Source organism: Corythoichthys intestinalis, chromosome 17, assembly GCF_030265065.1.
Source record: "Corythoichthys intestinalis isolate RoL2023-P3 chromosome 17, ASM3026506v1, whole genome shotgun sequence".
Classification (NCBI taxonomy): Eukaryota; Metazoa; Chordata; class Actinopteri; order Syngnathiformes; family Syngnathidae; genus Corythoichthys; species Corythoichthys intestinalis.
In genome coordinates, this window is record NC_080411.1 from 30,876,120 (window position 1) to 30,900,103 (window position 23,984).

At 38.6% G+C, this 23,984-nt stretch overlaps 1 protein-coding gene across 4 annotated transcripts in view; it reads left to right on the forward strand.

Moving 5' to 3' along the window:
- Positions 1-386: 386 nt before the first annotated feature.
- The window catches only part of LOC130905435 (mediator of RNA polymerase II transcription subunit 13-like), a 225,407-nt gene continuing 201,809 nt past the window's right edge, over positions 387-23,984 (forward strand). For all 4 annotated transcript variants that reach the window (XM_057818833.1, XM_057818834.1, XM_057818835.1 and 1 more), the window contains exon 1: positions 387-1,495. In XM_057818833.1, the coding sequence (XP_057674816.1) occupies positions 1,424-1,495 (72 nt within the window). In that variant the 5' untranslated portion in view covers positions 387-1,423. The remainder of the gene's footprint in view (positions 1,496-23,984) is intronic.

Below are 23,984 nucleotides of genomic sequence, written 5' to 3' on the forward strand. Positions count from 1 at the left end.
CGCCCCCCAATCTCCTTGTATGCTTTTATTATGCAAGTATCCACTTCGACACCACCCCAAATTTTTTCATATTATTCTTATTACTAATAATCGAGAGGGTGACGCACACACAGAGGATTTTTGCAGCTGTGCAAAATGTAATCCCACACTTGGATCACGTGGGTTGAATGGGTGTGTGGAAGGGGGGGTGATTGTGAGGTGGTGGTGGGTGGATGGGGTGACGGGTTGGCGTGTGGGGGGGCTTGGTCAAATGGGAAAGGCGAGTCTCTTGTTGTGCGACGACCGCCATTACATTGCCGCGCGTAAGGGGTGGGGGTGCGCGCGGGGGGTTGTCTTTAGATGTTACGTTGCACGAGCGTGCGCGCGCAGAACCCACGGCCGCCCCCACCGCCTACTCCACACCACCACTTCTTATTTACCAACCTCAATGACATGATCACACATAGCGAGGACGCCAAATCCGCGCGAGAGCGAGCATTTTTACGCACGCGCACACACAATAAAACGTGCAAGAAATCGCTGCTTTTTCTCCGCTTGCTCGCTGCTCGTGTGTGCGCGCGCGTGTGAATGTGTGTGCAGCCGCGAGAGGACGTGTCGTAATGATATAAAACTGAAAGGAAGGAAGGATTTTTTCACACACACACAGAAGGCTGCTTGTCGTTTTCCTGCCGTTGGAGTAAGAATAGTTTCTCTCCTCTTTCGGACGATCGTGGATTCTGCCCCACTTTTGTCCCCTAAGGAAGGGTCGAGGGGACGCAAGGAAGCGCCGTTTGGGATTGTTTTTTCCCCCCCTCCTCATCTGGAAGTGAATCTCCATCGGTTTCCTGAATAGAGAAGCAACAGAGGGATTAAAACATTCCTGGCCGGGTTACATTGTGCTAAGAAAGGCGGCTATAAATAGCCCTTGCGCGATTCTCGTAAACTATCACAAGTGGTGCATGGGATCGTGAAGAATCAGACGCATGTAAAAAGCCCACTCCTGTTTGTTTGTTTGAGTGCTTTTTCCTCGATTCAATAAGTTTTTGGGCTGTGCGTGCGGTCGTCGGTCCGTTTGCTACCATGGATTATTATTCCGATTATCACTACGATGTTCATCTCAGGTTGATCTTCTCCAAATGGCGTGGATGTGTCCGCCTGACCTGGATTGGAATCGTGTTTTGATCCCCCTGCCTGGATTATTTGTCAATTTGACCATGGGCTCATCGTGCACTACTTCTTCGCTGTGAATCCGCCCCATTATTCGCTTCTGTTATTTATCTTCACCACTTGTGAGGTTTTTAGCATTGCTTTATTTTTTTGTGGAGCTGTGTGTTTGTGTGGAGTGGACCCCCACAGGCACGGGACCCCCACTCTGTCAGCCCCTCGGGGTGTTGATGTAGGATTTCGACATGCCCAACACTGATGAGCCAAAACTGGGAGCAGTATGACGACAACGACGAACTGGGTGGCGAACGGGGCAAGCCTTGAGGACTGCCACTCCAACATCTTCTCCCTGGTAGGACACGTAAACAATGCTTCACATCAGTAAACAAAGTTATACCTTGTGATTTCTTGCATACATAAAGGTTGGCTTTAGTTTTCAGGCATAAGTCAACAATGATTTGAAACCTCATGTTGTTTATAAGGCGCCCTTCCTGCTATCACGCCAGCTTGCAAACAGAAGTTTATAAATAATACAAAAGAGAATTTATATGCTCATAACAAAAATAAATATACAATTGGAAACCCTCTATAAAGTTGTGCCCCTTCCTCATCTGTAGCCCCTCAGAAATCCTGCTACAGACCTGAAAAAACTGATTTTATATACGCATAAGACAGAGTTGGACATAAATCAAAGAATAATTTGACACCTGATGCCATATCTTCTTTTCAATTGGGCATAGAGGTATTAATCAAATAATATTTTACAGTAATTGTTGTAATTGTAGAACAAGACTGCATCAGACTGTTTTTATATTAAGGGATTAATAAAACTGAACTGTTTACATTTTTATGCAAATGGGTTGATTTAGTTTCCATATGCTGTATGATACTAAACAAAATCATGTATTGATGAAAAAAAAAAAAGACACCTCATGTCATGGGGGGTTCCTCCAGTCACACTGAAATCTAGCTGGTCTCAGATGCACTTTGGACAGATAGTTAAGGCTTGATGGTGATGGTTGAGAAGGTGTGGAACTAAATGGTTTCATTTTGTATTGTTTCTTGGCTATTTGCTTTTATAAATTACATTATTTTACTAAAAAACAAAACAAAATAAAAAAACCCCGAGGTACAACTGGTTTAACTATAACACCTCTACAAAAATAGTGATGGGCAGTTTCTAATAATGTAGCCCACTAATTACACTTACTAAAGCAAGCAAAATATTTGAAATACCAGATAGAGTGCAGCGCTACACCACTGTAAAGCACATTAATAAACATGTTGTTCAATTAATAATGCACAAGTACATTTAGCTCCATTGGAGGGGCAATATATTCATTATAGTCCAAGAATCTCATCAATTAATAATACTACACTTAAAAACAAGAATATAAGGCTAAAAATCCATTTTAATGGATTGAAACACACCTCTAAAATGATCCACATGTAGTTTTATGATGCTTCTACAAACACTTCACTTTGCGGGTAAGCACTATATAAGATCTTGTGGAGGGTGAGCATCACCCCCTTGCCACTTCCATAGCATCATCCTCCCTTTTTAAATAATCGTTTCAGGCTACAATGCCAAGCGGCGGCTGCCTCTCAAATAGTTCTCCCAGGCATAATGATTTCCTCATCTTCAATATTGTAATGTGTCAAGCTACACAAACGGCTTACCAGCTCATAAATCAGAGGATCGTGTGAGCCGAGGAGCAGTCGAAAGCTTTTCACTCCTCCTCCTCCTCCCATCAACCTTCCAGATAAAAGCTGATAAAATGTTAATGTTGCCCTCACAAAGATTGGCTGATAGGAATTTTTTGACAGGCGGCGACACGCAAGGCAAGTACGGTTTGAGGTGAAATTTGGTGACTTTGTCAGGAGGCGGGTGGCGGGTTTGGCAGTTTTCACCGCCTTTGAAAGAAAGAAGCAGCGTGCTAACTGTCCTGCTCCCTGAGGGCAGCCAAGTGGAAAGGCATGCAGTAGACCGGATTCCTTGCTTCGGCTCTAGACAACAACACCGAGGTCCCGAGGGTGATTTTGCACCAGGCGATTCGTAAATAGGCTGCGACACGGGCACTCGTCACCGTGCGTTTAGGTTTGTGGCCATCGAAGTCGCAGGCCGAGATTCAAGCGCTTGTCAAAGGTCGACAATGTTTCGGTGTCAAGAGGTCTTCTGGCTACCGAGAACATGTCTCTGGAGGTTTTGTCGGTCATGACTAAGCTTTTATTCACTTGCCCTCGTTTGCACCTGCAGCATCCAGTGAGAGCCAATGCATGAGCTCCATCAATTTATTACATGAAAATATACTTTTTTTCCTATATACTGTACAGGTCAAAAGTTTGGACACACCTCATTCAAAGCAACACAAATGAAGGTTCCAAGCCCATTAATAAAGCAATAAATTCCACTAATTAAGCCTGAAAAAGCATACCTCTGAAGTCAAAAACCATTTTAGGTGACTCCCTCTTGAAGTTCATCAAGAGAATGGCAAGAGTGTGCAAAAAAGTAATCAGAGCAAAGGTGGGCTACTTTGAAGATACTAAAATATTATGCATGAATTTAATTATTTCACCTTTTTTATTTTTGCTAAGTAGAATAATTCCACAGGTGTTCATTCATAGTTTTATACCTTCAGTGAGAATATACAATGTAAATTAGGGTTGCAGCTATCGATTATTTTAGTAGCCGATTAATCGATAAACCATGAGTTCGAATAATCGAGTAATCGGATAAGCAACATGAAAAATTAAATTAACTGAACTGAGCCTCAAACGGTATTAAAAAAAAAAAGAGTATCTATGTACAACAAAGGAACAATTGGCTAACTTACATCGCAAACGTCCGCTAGTTCATATGCTATAAAATGCTAAAACTTTTTTACAATGCTCTTAACAAATGGGTCAGACACATATTCCCACAAAAAAAAAGGCAAAATATACCTATAAACTAAATTATGAATGCATTAAAAAAAAATCCTCGAACAAAATGTTGCTTATTTTGGTCTTAACAGGGAGCACCTGGATTCAGCCATGTGAATTGAGGACGAATTGAAGGCAGTGTATCCACCCAAATAAATAAAACTAAATACAAGCACTTTCAAAATAAACCATGACAACATCATTAGACGAATACTCGAATCAGCAGAATTTAATTGGAATATTTTTTTTCTAATCGAATACTTGAGTTAATCGATTAATCGTTGCATGTAAATTGTCATGAAAATAAAGAAAACGCACAAATAAGAAGGTGTTTCAAAACTTTTGGCCTGTACTGTATAGATATATACTGTATATCTTTTGTATCATTGCTTTTCAGGAAACCAAAACACAGCATATTTGTTGAGCCATTAATATTGCATCGTCAAAGAGAGTGAGCCATTTCCAACACTTTCTATTGGTCAATTATTTAAAAAGAAAAACAAAAAACCATCATACTTATAGGTAGCGGTGTGACAAAATATCGAAATGGTGATATATGGTGATACTTTGCATCCCAAAAGGTTATCGATATGCTCCTGCCAAGTATCAAGATATCGTTTTAAAAAGGTGTCACTGTTTAAAAAAAAAAAAAAAAAAAGGAACCAGCAAGTTGCTACCAAAATCTTCCACCAAAATAGTGTCTTGGTTAACTATAAGGGTGCATTAATGGTGCTCGACGCCCAATCATTTAGACTGGGAACGTTTGTTCATTCGAAACCAGAGCATTTACAGTTATTCTGTCCGATTTTCAGGGCATTTACAGTTTACTTGCTGTTCATTCTAGGGCATTTACAGGTCATTTCCTGTTGAGTTTGAGTCACTGCTTATTGATTCGGGTGATTCCCAGGTCACTTCCTGTTCTGTAACTCAAAATAAACAGGAAGTGCCCCATAAAATACCCCCAAATCAACAGGAAGTAACTGAAAATCAACAGGAAAATGACCGTAAATGGCCCAATATTACCTCATTGCCTGGCATCGGCTGTCACTGACGGCCATAGACGTTCAATCCGTTTAAAGTGGGAGGGATGGCAGCGAATGAATGGATTGGACGTCTACAAGTGATAAACTCATTCCAATTCACAGCATAAGCTGGTTTTTCTGTTCATTAGTTGTTTGTAGAATATCCTAGAAGGATTTCTTGACCAGTGTATCGATAATCGTTGTATCACCATATCGTCAGATCATCGTTATCGTGAGCTTTGTATCGCAAATCGTATCGTATCGTGAGGCACAAAGAGGTTCCCACTCCTACTCATAGATGACTGATTAATTGTATCGATTTATGAAAAAATATAATATTGACCAAATTTGGATTATGAAGACTAAATTTGACACCAGCAAATTATGCAACTTGAGTCTTAAAACTATGGTTTCAATATAAAATAAATACTTTGATCTTACACCTAAATTTGTTTTTCCTCAAAAAATGTGAATTCACTAGAGGTGGGAATCTTGGGGCACCTAACGATTCGATTACAATTCAGAGACGATTTGATTCGATTAGAAACCCGCCTCAGCTATTAGCTGCTTTTAATGTTTTGTACATTAGTTACAAAAATTGTACAAAAATCCTCTCAGGCTTAAATAAACTACTATTTCAGTATCAGGTTAACAGTTCAAAACAGTAAATAAAATACTCAAGTCCCCATTCTGTATCAGCAGCTTTTAACTACATTCAATTAATTTAATGTTGTGAATCAACCGTTAAAGTTTTAAAATTGCTCCCGTTATTCCATAGTTTCCCTTCTGTCTACTTTCAACAAGTGAATTTTTTAAAACTGTTTCATCATTTAAAGATAGATTCAAGTCAAGATTTTGCTGGTTTAGGAGTATTTTAGATAAAAATATTATTAGGTTCGCTCGGAAGGTTCACTACAACAGCCTTTCAGAGAAGTTAGATTAAAAGACTAATTTCTCCTCATCTGCGCTTTGCTAAATTGTTGTATATAGTCGAATCGCCTCAAAATATGATTCTAATTCACATAATAATGCTATTTAAGACTTTTTGTCTCCTGTCATATGCTCTTTAAGATAGCGGCTGTTTACTAACACCGGCGAGTCTGTTATTTCGCATGTACTTTTCTATACATGTGCCAACGCCGCCTAGTCTGTCATTTCGCATCTAGTTTTCTATATACATGTGATATCTGACGTAGCATAAAGTGGGCGTAGTTTGTAGCGGCTGTCGGCCGCAGTCAGGTATTATTGTTTTTTATCTCGCGGCATGAGTGTAGAATGATGTTTACTCTCGGTCTGTTCCTCATTGCGTCCCGAAGACCACGCTGACTGTGTTTTAGTTCCGCTTTACTTGGCATATTTCAGTAGTCGGAATTGGGATGTTTGTGAATCGTTCTCGAAGCTTTCATGGTCGAATTGTCAATAATTTAAGAATCTGAAATTTCACACACCTCTAATATTCACACAACTTTTGGACTTTGACCATAAAACAACTCGCGGTCTCACAAACTACACAACTCAAATCTCAAATTCTATGATCTATATATCAACTATTCAACTTTTTTCTTGAAAATGTACAATTCTCTCCTTGTAAATTAGTTTTATTTTAGAAAGTACCATTTTAATGATAAATTTTCCAGAACTTTTTTCTTAAAAAGGTACAACTTGCAGTGACTTGTAAGTAGGCATGTGCCCGTATGAGATTCTGACGGTATGATAACCTTAAGCAAAAATATCACTGTTTCACGGTATCACAGTATTGCAATTACAGCTGTAAAATGTGTTAATTTGAGATATTTGGGTTTAAAAAAAAAAAAAAAAATCTTTCCATTGAACAGGCTTTTTATGTTTCAAAACATATTAGCAAATTGGAACATAAGTATAATGTTAAGTTAGAATAAACAAAAAAAACAATAACATAACAAAAAATAACTGAAATATTCTAAGTAAAATTGAAATAAATGTAATGAGCGTAAACCCACAGCTACTGTTCAACATTATTACCATCGGAACAAAAATAATTGAATTATTTTCATAAAAAGCACGTGTGTATGACTCGTATCATGTTTATATTATACACATACCCTCTTTCTCCATACAGACAGTTGCCGGAGAGAAGAAAAACACCACGTTTTACCACAGCTAGACACACTAAACTCTCGTAGGTGGTGGGAAATGTTCATGATAGTGTTTACTAAACTTTAATTTTGTATAAATGCGAAAACATATTGGAGGTATTGCCTCCTCAGCATCCATCCTCCGCAAACATGTTTTACATGTCAGTTGGCTGTCTTCCTCTAAGCCGCGACTGTCTGTAACTTTTCTGTAGCAGAAGTACAGTTATACGTCTACATATGAAGTTAATTCGTTCCAGGACCTTGTTTGTAAGTCGAAATGGTCGTATGTCGAGCAGGATTTACCCATAGAAATACATAATAATTCCATTAATTCGTTCCACGGCCCAAAAACCTACACTAAATCCTCAATAAATACTGCTGGTACTATTACAAATAGCAGTTACACATAGCAAAACAAATAAATTATAAATTATAATTGGAATAATATAATAGTGAGAATAGTAATGAATAATTATTCCTCTAAATAATGTAACGAATCGGATTCTAATGTGGCGGACTTTTTTTGCTGCACCTGAATGCACCGCGGGGCTGACGTCACAATGAGAGAGGTCAGTGCGGTTGAGATAATACTTTCTTTTTCTTGAAAGCACAGTCAACTGCGGCGGACAATAGGCGTTTTGTGTTGAATAAGCTCTTAAATAAATTATAATAACGTGACGAAGCTGGCTATTTCCAAAGGTAAGCGTCACTTTTTTCCTTGTTTCACCAACTGTACCAACTTTTTTTGAAAACTGTGTTGATTTCTCACACAAGGAAATCCGCCGTGGGTTCTTTTGCTGTGCTGTCATGTCGTCGTATTTCGAGCATGTCGTCGGATGTAGAAACAAATGGCGTGTCAAATTTTACGTCGGATGTCGAAAAGATTGTGTGTCGAAGCGATCGTATGTCGAGTTATCACTATATTCCTATACCGACGATTTTATTTTCTTTGATGGGGGTAAAAACTTCAGGAGTTTCACCTCCTCCAGCCATCGTGTAGCACAGCTGACTCATTGACACTGAGCAACAACTGGCATGGGAGGGTTGAGCCTTGCAGCTGCAAGCGAGGGATTTCTCCCTATACAGTATTTTTGGGACATTAAAAATAGATAATACCTTAGGGACGGTATGACGGAAATTTTTTGCGGTTTTGAAAACGTGATGTTTTCATACCATGGTATATCTTGAAACCGGTAATTAGCACATGTCTACTTGCAAGTGCAATGCAAGTATGAAAACTTTTTTCTCGTGATATTACAGAATATAACATTAAAATTTTCACAATCTTATCTCAAAATCAGGTATACTTACTCTAATAGTGTAAAACTTTTATCCCCAAAACGTGTGTTTTTTAAAAAAAAATATACAACTCTTTCCCATAGTACTACTTACATTTTGAAATAGTACAACCTTATCTCAAGTAAAATACACAACATTGATTATGAATTTACCTACCATTGGCTAGAAAACAACTCAGTGTGTACTCAGCTGAGACAGGCTCCAGTAGCCTGCCTAACTTACCTTCTTAACTACTTACCAACTAATGACAGTCCGCCTGTCCATCCACCCATCGAGTCCTAACTCCAATCACAATAGTAATGCTAGTTAAATTGTCTATCTAAACAGAACACTTTTTTTTTTCTCACCAAAATAAGATTGAAAGATTCCAGTGTAATCTAGGCAAGTGATGTGGCATTTACAGACAAAGGATATCATGATGACTGTTTTGTAAAGAGATTTTCCAAAAATTCCACCTTATGCTGGCTTACATGTATGTGATTGATCTGTGGTCATTTCCTTTTCTTGAGTGGTCCAATCATTTGTAGATATACTGCTGTTTGCTTATCTGGAAAAAGAAGTGAAGTTTTTTTGGCGGACTATTGAACAGTGGTACTTTAGTGGATTATGCAGGTGTCTTCTACTTTAATTTTGTATCAGTTTAGGTAAAAGCTTAAGGTGTTACAGTATGTATTTGGTTCCGAGTGTCTGTTTTTCCTGCATGCTTGTGTTCAAAGTTACTCAAGAATGGATAAAGGGATAATCAAACTTGCAGGATATGTGCGTAATAAGAAATGAAAGAAATGATTACATTTCGGGGTAATAAGACCAAAGGTCACAGAAGTCAGAAAAGGATTTTTGCGAAAACTTTTTACAAACTTAAAGGGAGTGTAGTGGCCATTCTCCAAATTTGGCAAAGCTTTGAATTTGACTGCTAAGGTGTAAGTCTGCCCTTTGTGAGTGGTCCTCTAGTTCTGATGATTTCTTATTTTTACTCCATAAATGTACCATTCTCTATTCCTTACTTGTCGAAACAGGTATAGGTTACATTTTTCTAAATTAGTAGATAACGAAAAAGGCAGTTTGAGAGGTAACATTCGCCACAGTTTAGATTTTGATTAATCGTGGAGGAAAAGTTCCCTATCTAAGACCTTATTTAAGATTTAAAATGTATTTTTTTTTGCAATATTTGCCTTTTTAAATAATATAGGAGATAAACGTACCTGTTGAGTAAACAAGTTGCTCATTTTGCATCGCTTCTAAACAAGCCTGTACAATAAAAGCAGGAGTTCAATCAAAATGTATACATTTACCACAGACTTTTACTCTAGCATGTGCAGTTTCACTCTAAGTATAGCATGTAAGTACTGTTTCCACCAAATATGAAAAAAATGTGTAATAGGCCACTTTATAAAAGTAGACCTGTGCATTACTTGACCTATGTTGGAACATAAAGGTCTTGGCTAAGCAGTCTGACAACCAGTTTTGCTGCATTCCTCCATGCGCTAACCTTGTCGCTTGAACTGATTTACTGCTTGTAACTGCCTCTTGCATTATTATGACAAAAAAGATGTAAGTAGCGAGAAAAGAATTGCAACATGGGATTGAACTTGGCAACTATGGTGAGCTGCCCATCAGTGACGTTACAAAACAGAATAAACGTATATTTCGCAAAACAACAGTCTCGTGTGGCAATGATTGTGACTGGACATAAACGACTCCCGCGTAGGACCTGAGTTGGCGGCGGAGAGGGGGGAAAGGGTGGAGGACGAGACGAGGGGTGGGGGAATGTTTTTTAGCTCTGACACAGAGGGGAAAGGGAGAGAGAGAGCGCGAGGCTGAGGGACTGCAGTGGAATCTGTTTTCATTTTAGGAAAGTATTATGACTGATGTGCATTTCCTGACTGCTGGCTTCAGCCCCTGTTTGAGCGGGAGAGTCAGACAGAGGGAGAGAAAATTAAAGAGTGAGGGAGCATAATGAGAGAGGGACAGAAAGGGAGAGAGAACAGTCATCTGGCTGTCGACATGCGCAGCTTATTGTAACAGTGACTCAAGCTAAGCAAAGGCGGAGACTATAAAAAAAGACTAACACAGGAAGCCTCCTCTGCGCTCTTTGTACACTCACTGGCCATTAGATTAGGTACACCTTTTTAAGATTATTGTCATGTAAAATAGAGACATTATCTCTCGGAACACAAACGAAAATTGCTAAAAAAAAAAAAAAAAAAAAAAAAAAAAAAAAAGAAAACCAACATCAGTACATGTACAGTGAGGGAGTTACAACCCAAATTACATAATGAATTAATTCTCTAATGAAGCTCGTTATTGTCTTCACAAGGGCTGCAACTAACGATTATTTTTTTTATTATCGAATAATGGGATGATTTATTAAACGATTAATTGTATAAATGTGACTTTTTCAATTACCTTCACAATTGAACTTCAAGTTGTTTTATACAAGTTGTAAGTAATAATGAAGACAAAATTAGGGCTGCAGCTATTGAATATTTTAGTAATCGAGTATTCTACTGAAAATTCCATCAGTTAGCCAAGTAATTGGATAAAACATATTTTCTTTAGGTAAAGAGCAATGAAAAATATACATGAGAAAACAAGACGTTTCACCTTCTATTGAACCCTTTTTAGACAATCAATGTCTTTATTTTAGATGTATATTGTTGAAAACAGCCAACAATTTCATCTCAATTGTCACTAGGAAAAAAAACAACATTCACTTCTTTCACTCAAAACGATTCCTCGAGGTGGAGAAAATTCCTCGACCAATTTTTAAAATCGAGTTACTCAAATTATTTGAGTAATCTTTTCACCTCTAGACAAAATGGATGACTAATTCCTTTATTCAAATAAAAAAGTGCTGCTGATTGGCTTTTATTCTTGTGGGCAAAGTGGTAATAGAAATTCTGTCAATGACTAATTTAATTTCTTTAAACAAACTAAACAACAATATCGAATAAGGAGGAGGCAGACTGTAATGAATCAGTTTTCTGTATCAAACACTTGTTCATAAATACAATCCCAATCCAATTTCAAAGTACACTCTCTTTTCTGACAATTTATAGCCTAAATAGGAGTTTGCGTTGAAAGGAGACTAAGCTGTAATATGAATGGGTTTGTGTGTGGTTTCTTTATAAAAAAGAAATGAGACGTTACTATCTAACAATGACTTAAGTGCTCTATATGCTTCTCCAAAACACAATTCAAACGGACACTTAAAGCACTGGTAGCACAATCATTAACTAGCTTAGCGCTCCGTGCTAAGTAGTAACATCTCATCAACAGAGAATACAAACAATACAATTGGCGTCATTTACTCACCTCAGACAGAGGCACACTGGATCTAACAACGCAAAAGGCAATCTAAGTCTCGACGCTTCGTAATATTATTGATTCAGCAGCCCAACCTGAGTCTAGGATACCTCACATACATGCCAGATATGAAAAACATTGAACATTGTATGAATGAGTTATTAGTCATTTTCTGTATTTGGTGTTTTGCCGAAAAAATGGCCGACTTTGGCACCCCGCCTAGGTCAGGCCCGTGAATGAAAACTCACCATTTTGAGAACTTAAGATCTCATATGTTTCATGAACATTCTTACCAATTTTGAAGACAATCGAACTAACGCCCTAGGCGACAAGGTCTCAAATGTGCACCCTGTAAATCGATAAAAATTTCACATTCAATCAAAAAGAGAACTTAAGATCCCATATGTTTCATGAACATTCTCACCAATTTTGAAGACGATCGAACTAACGCCCTAGGCGACAAGGTCTCAAATGTGCACCCTGTAAATCGATAAAAAAATTGACATTCAATCAAAAATATCTGATTTCCTGTTCGGTTTGGAATATGGCTGCAAGAGACTTTTTAGAGCAGTTTTGCACAAGGTATCGACTCCCCAAATTTCATAGCTCTACGTCGAAAAAAAACTAATATGAGAGGCCTTTTTTAAAAATTCAAGGGGGCGCCACTGAGCCATTTTGTTCCGTTTTTTTTTCGCAACAATGCAAAATTATCAACATTTACGCAAATTTGCATGTATGTGGAAATTTGGGTGAGTTTTCGAGCATGTTCAGGCCTCCAAATTGGCCATTTTCATTTGCCGGGGAAAAAAAATCCTTTGCATTACAATAGGGCTCTCGCACACTTAGTGCTCGGGCCCTAATAACAAGATGAAATTAATTCATTTTCCATGCCGCCTTTCCTCACGAGGGTCACGGAGGTGCTGGAGCCTATCCCAGTTAACTACGGGCAGAGGGCAGGGTACACCCTGAACTGGTTGCCAGCCAGTCACAGGGCACAATGAGACATACAACCATTTACGCACATGGACAATTTAGAGTGTTCAATCAGCCTACCATGCATGTTTTTGGGATGTGGGAGGAAACCGGAGTTCCCCGAAGAAACCCATGCAGGCACGGGGAGAACATGCAAACTCCACACAGGAAGGCCAGAGCCCGGGATTGAACCCTTGATCTCAGAACTGAGCGATGAGGTGAAAAGTTTACCCGGCTGTTGCGGCGACAACAGCATCATCACAGTTAGTTATGTGTAAATAAATTGTTACTTTGCTATCAAAAGCTCTATTTGTCTTGTTGTTTATGTTATTTTGTAAAAGGAAAACATTACTCAGATGTTTGGGATGTGATTAAAGCAAAAAAATAGCTGCGTTAAAGTCAAAGTTATGTTTGAAATGCTTTCACAAAAAGCTCAATTTCTCAGTTTTTTCATCAGAAATTGGAAAATTGCTCAAACTAAGCTATTTTCTAATGCTGATTTCTAAATAATGGAAAAATATATGAACTTACTTTTTTTTCCTGCTGAAAGAAGAGAGTCCAATCTTCTGCCATGTTTATATAGCAATAGAACAGAATTTTGTGTGGGCCTTGCAAAATCAGTCAAAATCCAGTAAAACGGCCGGGAGCGAAGGGCCTTGCTCCGGTGAGAATGGCTGGGAGTGAATGAGTTAATGGTGTAAAAATTGAGTTCATATATTCTTTAAGCATGATTATACCTACACTTTGACAAGGACAAAGTTGTTTGACTAAGACAAAGTTGTGTGCTTCTGTTAAAAAACAAATGTGTTTAGTTTTCTAGTAAACATCAACCGGGAATGCCAATAGACAGCAAAAAACTACTTTGGAGACTTGAGATTTGTCAAACCTGCTCTCGTAACAAAATTTTACTCGCAACTCATGGCAAAAGAAATAAAGACAAGAAGAAAAAACAAACGAAAATCATCCGGGAATTAATCGTTTCATAAATAGTTAAGTTGAGGTACTGCTGTATTAATTTAGGGCCATATTCATTTCATTCAATCAGGCAATTGCTTGTCTAATAGAAAAAAGTGCCTTGTTGACATGTTGTGGCATCTGTATGCAATTATAACCTTTTTTGGGGAGACTTAATTTTTTGTGTCTCGGTTCTTATACCCCCACCCTGAGAATATTGTCTGTCACACTGTACATATCTAAAACGTGAGTCATCGAAACTAAAGGAGCACTAGAGTTCAGCAGTTACATGGCATTATCTTTTTTAGATACACTACATGTGCGAATGGCCATAATGTTGTGGCTCCGTGGCGTTCACACCCTGGAAACAATCTTCAGTTCAAACAGTCATCTTGTAACACACACGTAAACACGACGAGGATTGAAAGCACCCACATGGCCTGGCAAACATGCAGTATGTATCTCATATTGGAAATACACTAAATCTGCCAGCCACACTTGCACATGCACATAGTATATATGTTTTATGGACTTGATGGAGGCGGTGGTTGAGACGGTGGGTTGTGAAAACAACCCCGCCAAGGACGCCGGCTTGTGCAAACACAGGTAGAATGCAGACTCTTTAATTAGAGGATGTCTCGTGTCCCCCCTCAACGGGCGAGGAGTGCACCACTGGTAATTAAAGTGTCCTCAAGTGGAGGTCTAATGTGATCAACTAAGAAGCGCTCATTAGCACAAACTGTATTCCAATAGAGATCTCGCCTTTATAATAATGATGTGATGGTCCGGCCCAGAAATAAAGTGCTAAGCTATGCAGCTGTGGGAACGCCATTAAGCGCGGCATCTTGATTTATGGTGGACGAGGCGCGGTGGCTTGTAAGGAGATGCAGGTGATCAGGAGCGGTGTCTTTTTAGCAAAGGGCTGTTTGTGATTGCTGCTTTATTAATAGGGCTCTCACGGCTAAGCATGGGAGATCGCCGTGCGGTGAAATTTCAAGTCCGTCAAGATGCTTATACGAGCGAGTGGTTAATAGGATATGCTGATCCAAAAGCACTTTATTTCAACAGTATTAATTTTGGAATCGCAATTCTCGCAGATACGAGTGACTGAGATTCCAAGTTTTTCGGGACATAAGCTGAACCAAGGTTGCCAAGTGGCACTGGCATTGAATTAAATTCATTTTACACTACAATGAGTTTGGAAAATAGTAAATTAAAAAAAAAAAAAAAAAAGTATTGAAGTGAAAGTTTAGGGTCAAATGAAACATAAACAAAGATTGTCAATTTTTTATTTTAAGCAACTACGTACGCTGTATAAGTTTGCCTTTGGAGATTCCATTTAGCTTTATGCCAACATAGATGAAAAACAGCTATTACATGTTAACAATTAGCGTTGTTAGCAGAGGTGGGTAGTAACTAAGGGTGTAACGGTACATGTATTTGTATTGAACCGTTTCGGTACGGGGTGCCGAACGAGTTTCTGACGTAATGTAACCCTTACTTTTCGAGGCTTTGAGTTGATCGGGTTACAGTTTCTTTGTGTGATTGTGTGATTATATTTACTCCATCTTCTCTACTATAATGAGGACCAACACGGTAGGACAGTATAACCCAGGAACATCAACGGCGTGACAACGTGGCCGCCGTGAGAACGCAGTGAAACGCGGCGTTAAAGTCAATCAGCCAATGCACACCAGTCGCAGTGCGGCCGCATGTTAGACGCGTCTCAGAAGTGGCTCAACACGACGCACGCGAAAAGAATCACAGAGTTTATTATCTGACGCAAGACGCGACCCTCCTGCGTCAATACTACTACCGGTAGCTAGGATCGGGCAGACCGGAAGTTACTCGTGTAAAAATACGGTGGATCCGGTCGATTTTCAAACTAATATGCAATCGTAACCCACTTTTTGAGTCCATCAGATCTCTTGAGTGGTAGATTGGGGCACAGTTGACTTGTCTTTGTTGATTTACTGCTATCTTTTCTGCTATAATAATAACCAACACGGCCCCATGTTCAATACAAAACCCTCCTACCACAACAAAACAGTCTACTTTCGACGTGAAAGTTTTAAAACTGTTTCATCATTTAAACATAGATTCAAGTCAAGATTTTGCCGATTTGTTTTTTTGTTGTTTTTTTTTAGATAAAAAGTAATTAGGTTCGCTACAACAGAGCCTTCTAGAGAAGTCTACTGCTTTAAGATGGCGCCTGTTTACTAGCGTGGGAAAGTCTGTCATTTTGCTTCTAGTTCTTGGTATATGATCTAACACGGCCGTCTCTGTCATTTCACATCTAGTTCTAGATATATGTGATATCTACCATAGCCGTATGTTGCCGTATGTTTGTAGCAACTAGCAACTGGGCGCTGTTTGTAGCGGCTGACGGCTGCAGTCAGGTATTATTATTATTTTTTTTATCTAGTGGCATGAGTTGAACATGATATATTTACTCTCGGTCCGTTCCTCATTGCGTCATGAAGACTGCGTTGACTGGGTTTTATTTCCGCTTTACCTGGTATAATTCAATAATAAGAATTTGGATGTTTGTGAATCGTTCTCGAATCTTCCACGGCCGAATCGCAAATAATCTAAGAATTGGAAATTTCACACGCCTGTAGTATTTATTATTTGAAATGTCTGCCATTTTTAGCTTAGAATCATTAATTGATCTCTAATATTTAGTTTAAAAAAAAAAAAAAAAAAAAACGACTTTAAAAAATAATTCACTCACATATTTTAACCTTTTAAAAAAATTACGTCACAGTGAAAAAATTGGCGTCTGTAAAAAAAGTCTTGGATATCTACCTCATAACTATTGCTTAATTGTATTTTTTTTGTTACTGTCGCATTTTCCCCAATATTTTAGATGATAAATATTTGTTCCAAACAAAGAAAAATTCAAAAATAACGTTTAAAAGGGTAAATATATGAAAAACAAAATCTCGGCTACTCCTTGTTGTCTGCAATTTCTGCATCGCGACCATTGTTATTTGACCATGTTACACCCATAAAATCGCCCCAAAATCCAGCTGTGGCCGTTCACAGCTGTGTCTTGACACTCGGCGATACATGCTGCATGGTCAGGGTTGTCACAGATTACTTGAAAAAGTAATTTAATTACTGATTACTGATTACGCCTCAAAAAATTAATGTAGTTACTTTACTGATTACTTCATTATCAAAGTAACTAAGTTACTTTAAAATTAATCTATCAGTTGCTTTTTACCCATTTTTCTCCCTTTGCCGCCTCAACATAAGAATGACAACAGAAAAATGTCATCACATGTAATTGACTTTCCGATGATTGAATTTAAAGGGGAATATCAGAATCTCGCGCTAGCTTAGCCACTCCAGAGCCCTGAAACTAACAAATATCTGACAAACTGCTTGGAATTTATTGAAATCAACTCCACCGACCAATTAAACCCCGCTAACTCTAAGACTAAGCCTAATGTCAAAACTTCTGAATTTTGGGTTATGGTTAACAGCATATCAGTGCAAATGTAAAACAATGCAAACTGACTGCACAAAATTGCAAAGGTGGTGGCGGGCGCGGATGCGCATGCACAACCCGGAAGTACTCCTCTCAATGCACACGCGGTCAATTTGGCTACAAAACGTGGCGGCAGCTAAGCACTTTACACTCAATCGGACTTACAACACATCCCACAGATGCTAAACGAACACATCACCTCACGGCATAAATGTGCAACACGCATATGATGTAAACAAAGCTTGCCAACTTGGAGCGATGACTGCCCGTCGTTGCTACGGCAAAGCTACTAAACGGCCGCGCATGTATGGGGTCCAACCTTTTGCTGATACCCTCTAGAATGAAGGAAAAATACTCACCTTTATTCATGGATATCCACAGATCAACATTCCCTCACAACGTCTCAACACTCGGCTCGAATGTCCACCCGCCTGGCCCACGCCTTCAGTCCCACAACACATGTGACGCGGGACCAAAACAGGAAATAGCTAAGAAGTTGTCATGGAAACACGTACTGGGAACCTTTTATTTTAGCATTTTCTATTCAAAATGCTCTTCATACATGACGACAATATTCTTCATTCTACATACGTTATGAGGCAATGAAAAAATAGTAACGCAGAGACACTAAGGAAACTAACTTTAATCAGATTACTGGTGTAGAAAAACGAACGCGTTAGATTACTCGTTACTGAAAAAAGTAATCAGATTACAACACTGTGGATGGTGTTTTTGGATCAAAACAAGGTAAGTACGCGATAATATCTCGTTAAAATCGCGGCGTCTGTAATTCCGCTCTTGCGTGCTCTCGCCTCCAGTTAGGGTTTTACTGTCAAAAAAAATTTTTTTTCAACATGCCCTTCCGTTCAAAATTTTTCTTCCCCCAGAAAATTGAGATTTTAAGCTTTCTAATGATGTATCACACATGCATATCGGACAATTTTGAAATTGGGCCAAATTGGGGGTCTCTGAGCGGAACTTCAAGTCACCTGACTGTTTTCCGCCAAAAATGAAAAACAGCTATTACATGCTAAAAATTAGCGTTGTTAGCTGAGGTGGGTAGTAACGCGTTACATTTACTCCGTTACATTTACCTGAGTAACTTTTTGAGAAGAATGTACGCCTAAGAGTAGTTTTACTAAACCGTACATTTTACTTTTCCTTGAGTAGATTTGTGAAGAAGAAACGCTACTCTTAACCCTCTACTTTGGACTACACTAGTTATTAAATTTTGTCCTCTTTGTTCTACTGATTAGATTTTCCCTTTTTTTGCAACAGATGCCAACAGTGGCACTACCAGTTTCACCAATGAGAAGTTGCAATAATAATGACATGACTTCATTATACCAATCAGACTCAAGCTTGCCGTTCTATCATATGCCGACATGTTCAAATACATAAAGTCTTTAAAGCACAATAAAAATAAAGTACTTTAGATAGAACACTCCTGTTAACATGACTCGAAAGCACATATTTCAACCTCTCTCCCAGTTTTTATTTGGCACCGTTTGACCACAGAAAACTGGAGATATGATCCTTTTAGTTTCATAATAGGAAACATGTTCTATTGCTAATATCTATTGTATTACCATATTGGCCCGAATATAAGACAGCCCTGATTATAAGACGACCTCCTCTTTTTCAAGACTCAAGTTTAAGAAAAAAAAAATTTTGGACACCAAATTATTTTTTTTTTTTAGAGAAAATAACTATAGTACATCTGAAACAAATAATTATAACAATATATTTGATAGAAAAAGCACGTTATTTTGCCTCATTCAAATATTAATATCTGAAAATTTAAATATGTAAACTTTTAAGTGCAATCACATTCGTAAATGAATGGCTTCTGGTTTTTGAAATGTGAATAACCGTAACTGCATAACGGTAGTCTTAACACAAATCTGAATAAGGAAAAGCATTGCAATAAAATAATGCAAACTGGTTAAACTTGAGAGTAGCTGAGATCTGTCATGACAGAACATCGCTTCAATGATATCTGGCGCCATCTAGTGTCGTGAATGTGATAATACCGCGAATATAAGACGACCCCCATGAATATAAGACGACCCCCACCTTTTCACTCTTATTTCAATGCAAAAAACACAGTCTTATATTCGGGCCAATACGGTACTATATTCTAACATTTTCTCCAGAAGAGGGCACTCATGCTAATTGGACGGATAATGCTTCATTCTTTTTTCTCTTGACGGAATTCAATGAATTTTTCTTTCTTTCTTTATTATTATTATTATTTTTTATTTCTTTTGCTTAATGTGGTTAAGTGGTAGGTTATAGTTTTCTTCCTCAAAGTCTAATAATAACAGTTCATATGGATAACTTTGTTCTGAGAAAAAAATTACCATTGTTTAAAAAAAAAAAAAAAGCAAACATCGTAATCAGTACTCACAATGTTACTCATTAATTGAGTATTCTTTTCATCAAATACTTTTTTACTTGCGCTTGAGTGCATTTTTTGGAAGACTACTTTTACTTGAAGTAACGCAACTCTTACTTGAGTAAACTTTTTGGCTACTCTACCCACCTCTGGTTGTTAGTTGCAGCTTTACAAATATTTAAACAATAACTGTGTGAACACAAACTGTGGAGCAACAGACAAATAATATAACAATAGTCAAGTGAAATCAAATTTATTTATAGTGCTAAATCATCAAATAGAGCCCAAAGGGCTTCACAGACAAATAACAGTAAACAAACAGGAAGCATAAAATATTAACTATCTTGATGTGCGACTGTTGGACTTCTTAAGTAACTCTCCAACTTCGCCTCAATGGAAATTATTTTATTTGCTTATCTTAATCTGTAATCGTCCTCAAAATATTTGGGATCCCTGCTCATGCTGCACCAAAGTTATAAGAAAATTAGGTTTGGAATTCATGGGTAGTGCTTATGAACAACAAAAAAACAAACAATTTACCTTCAAGGGTTTATAATCAGCATGGGAAAAAGTAATAAATAAAATAAAATAAAAAATAATAAATAATAAAAAAAATAATAAACGAAATGATGAGTTATTGGACCAATGTCATTGGCAGTTAGTAGAAATTTTAAAATATTGGACTGTTACTCAACCCAAAATATTACAAGAGGATAATCCATTTTCTTCTGTGATAGTCATCTAAGTTCACAGGTCAGCTGGGGCTATACAAAACGAATTGCTGGCAGTCAATTGGAGTATATTTAAACAAAAAAGCATTCACATTTAATGGTGAATTTAGAGCCTGTGTTATTCAACAACATACAGCTTTTAATATTCATTTTATGTACTACTGATCCTCACAAGGATCGCGAGGGTGCTTGAGCTCATCCCAGCCAACTAGAGACCACAATCACGTGACGTCACAACTCGGCCCCCCTGACTAGTGCCGCCATATTGTCCGTCAGCTCATCGTGTTTACATATTACCGCTAAATACATTCCTCCTATTACTGTGTGTTTTTCTGCTTGTCTAAGGAATCACCGCCGAGTAAACAAACCCAAAAACCTTCCTGACAATCTTTAACATTGATTAATCAAAATGATGAAGGCATGTGTGGCGGTTGGTTGCAGTAACAGAGAAGATAAATGGTCATTTTAGTAGTTGCTGTGTGCCCATTGTTAAAAGGGCAAATCTCGAAAGCAGCACAGTTTGTTTTATCTCGTTTGTGTCGACAGCCGTTAGACAGCGGCAAAAACATCAATATGATGCCAACATGATCGCAGACATAGTCATCAGACGGAAACTACGAAGCTCGTCGCCATGGTCGCGCAGCAAGAAGGTGAGCGCAATAACAGGTGTTGTGCCGAAAGATAGCCGCCCTGCGTGAAAGGTCCCCCCTGGCCGGAGCACCCACACGGAAACGACTTTCTTGTACCATGAATATGTATTATTTTACTCTGCTTGAACTAATACATTTTATACTTGTGTGATTGTCATTGGGATATGGTCGTTAAAACCTGTAGACTAATACATTTATGTTCAAAGTTGGTTATGTGGCCCAGTCCATGATTTGTTACTAAAATACAGGACTAATATTTTGTGAAATTTAATTATTTAAAACTGATCTTACAGTCGTAAATCCATTACTGTAATGCGTCCATGAAAACATTTGATGTTTTCACGTCAATAAAGCGTTATACTGTAAATAAGCGCTCTCGTCAGGGGGGACATTGCACGTGGGGCAGCTATTTTTCGGCACACACCAGCGATCGATCAAGTTTCATTTTACAATTGTGACAACGGTGACGCTCAACTGACCAAATGTCGGTTTATATTCGGGCCGGTGCCGATTTTGGGTACCCGACTTCTCATCGTGACATAAACTGGAGCATGATTGGAAATTTTGTGGTCTCAGGACGAGCTCTGACGCACGGGACGGGACCGGACGGGAGGAAACATCGTTTTGGGCATCAAATATGGATCTGGCAACTGGATCGACCGAAGCTTTTCCAAATAACGGCTTTTATGCAACTCATCAAATGAGTTTACAGCGTCTGAAAGCACCGAGGCTTCCTTAATTTGCAAGTGAATCCACTTTTAGAAACTACGAATAATGACAATACGGACACACAATGACTGACAATATGGCGGCACAATACAGCGATCACGTGATTGTGTGACGTTGGGGATTGGGGTCTATAGGCAGGAGGCGGGTTATACCATGAACTGGTTGCCAGCCAATGGCACGGCACAAACAACCTTTCAAACTCACAATAAATCCTATGGAGAATTTGTCCAATCAACCTACTATGCAGGTTTTTGGGGATGTGTGAGGAAACTGGAGTACCCACGCAGGTACAGGGGGAACATGCAAACTCCGCACAGGAAGGCTGGGATTGAACGGTTAATATCAGAACTGTGAAGCAGAAGTGATAACCACTCATGCTCTGTGCCACCGTCTTTGAATTCACGTTGTCCCTGGGTTACGACGTACAAGACTTACGTGATTTCGACTTTACAACGCCAAACTCCTGTCCGCCATTTTGTCTCCAGTCTTTTTTTTTTTTTTTTTGTCGCGTGAACAGTACCTTATTGTACCGCACAGTATCTTATTTTATGCTTTGTTTTATTGATATAATATGACTTCTAATACATGTTTTGGGATGGTTATTTTGAGATCTGGAGCGTGGATTTGACAGATGAAATCACGTGACATGCTGTGACACTATGAGACCCTTGCGAGACTCTGTAGATTTGCCTACCGTAAGCAACTGGCTATAGGACCAGACAACACTTCTGCCTAGAAGAGGGCAACTACTTTTTCAACTTTTCACAATGTTTTGTTTTAATTCTTTTTTCTGCTCTGCCGCTCATCATGGAAACGCCATGGAGGCATCTAGGCATTGAAGTGAAAAAAGTCAGATTCGATTGACTCTGCTTGTCAACGGAAGATCTTTTGGCGAGTTTTCTTGAGTTTACCAGCATATAATATACCAGAATATAATAAACCGGTAGAAAACTGTCGATTGCATTGGACATTTTACAATTGGAGATTAAAGAGCTAAAAGAAAGCTTCGTGTTCACACGGCATGATGCAGTCAAGCTCAAGACGGAAAATACCATGCTAATAGCTATTATCGAGTCGATGGTGGTCACAATTCAAGCCGTCAAAAAGGAGAACAAAATAATGAAGGAGACAATCAGTCTAGGAGCATGAGGGATTATCTAATTTTCTCAGGAATCAAAAAAGGCACAAACTATAAGCTTTAGTCAAGTTGTTGATGGTGACATCTTTTTAAAGTCGTGTAAACTTAATTTCATTAATATGACATATAATGCATGTTTTTGGATAGTTATTTTGAGATTTGGGTGGGTGTTTAGTAGTAATTAAAGGGTTAATTCCGATTTATGAGGAAATTCGGGTTACGTCGCCAGCGTAGGAACAGAACTCTTTCGTAAACCTAGACTACTTGTATATGAAAGTGAATCAAAATACTGCTGATAACAATATAGCAAGGCCGCTGAAGATGAAGTGTAATACAGAGGGAAAATCGCTGGCTTCTTTGTTTCCTAGTTGTATAGCCATTATTCTAAGGTCAGTTGTTTTAGAGCTGACGTAAAAGCAACTAAGGACAGAAGTAGTCCAGCTCTTACAAGTCAGCCTCCGCTTTGCTACCCTTCTCCAGCTCCTCCTTCTGGTCACTTGCAAATGAAACCTACGCTGGCCGGAGGGCTCCTCCACCACCCCTCCAACTCTGTTGACAGCCAGCGTAGGCCTCACCTTGAGTGTCTGTGGTGGCGCCTCCCACTAATCTGCCCCTGTGACAGCTGCCAACGCCCCTCGTCATCACAGTGGGTTCTTGACCTCCGGCTACTACTCACAGTGGTGAAAAGTACTGTATCAGTGTACGATATCCATAAGTAGCCGTTCACGCCACTTTAAGTTCTTACTTTTGGAAACTTACTGCGGTGCCTTGAAATACAATTGACCAGACTTACAAATATTTTGAGATACGTGCCATTTTTAGATTTGATTTTTTTTTTGCTTTGACTTATTAGTGCATACTCGAGATATGAGCTTGTGCTCTTCCTTGTTGTTGTATGACAGAATTATACCACCCCATTGACGGTCAAGGCAGGCACACCAAAATGAATAGCAATGTGAATTGAAGCAATAAATCATTAACGTTTTAATTAAAGCAACTCTAGGTAACTTTTCAACCTTTATAAAATATTTTCATAACATTTGTCACGATATTTTGACTGACAACTAGTTGAATGACACCTCTTTTATATCTTGAGGGGTCTGTATCGCT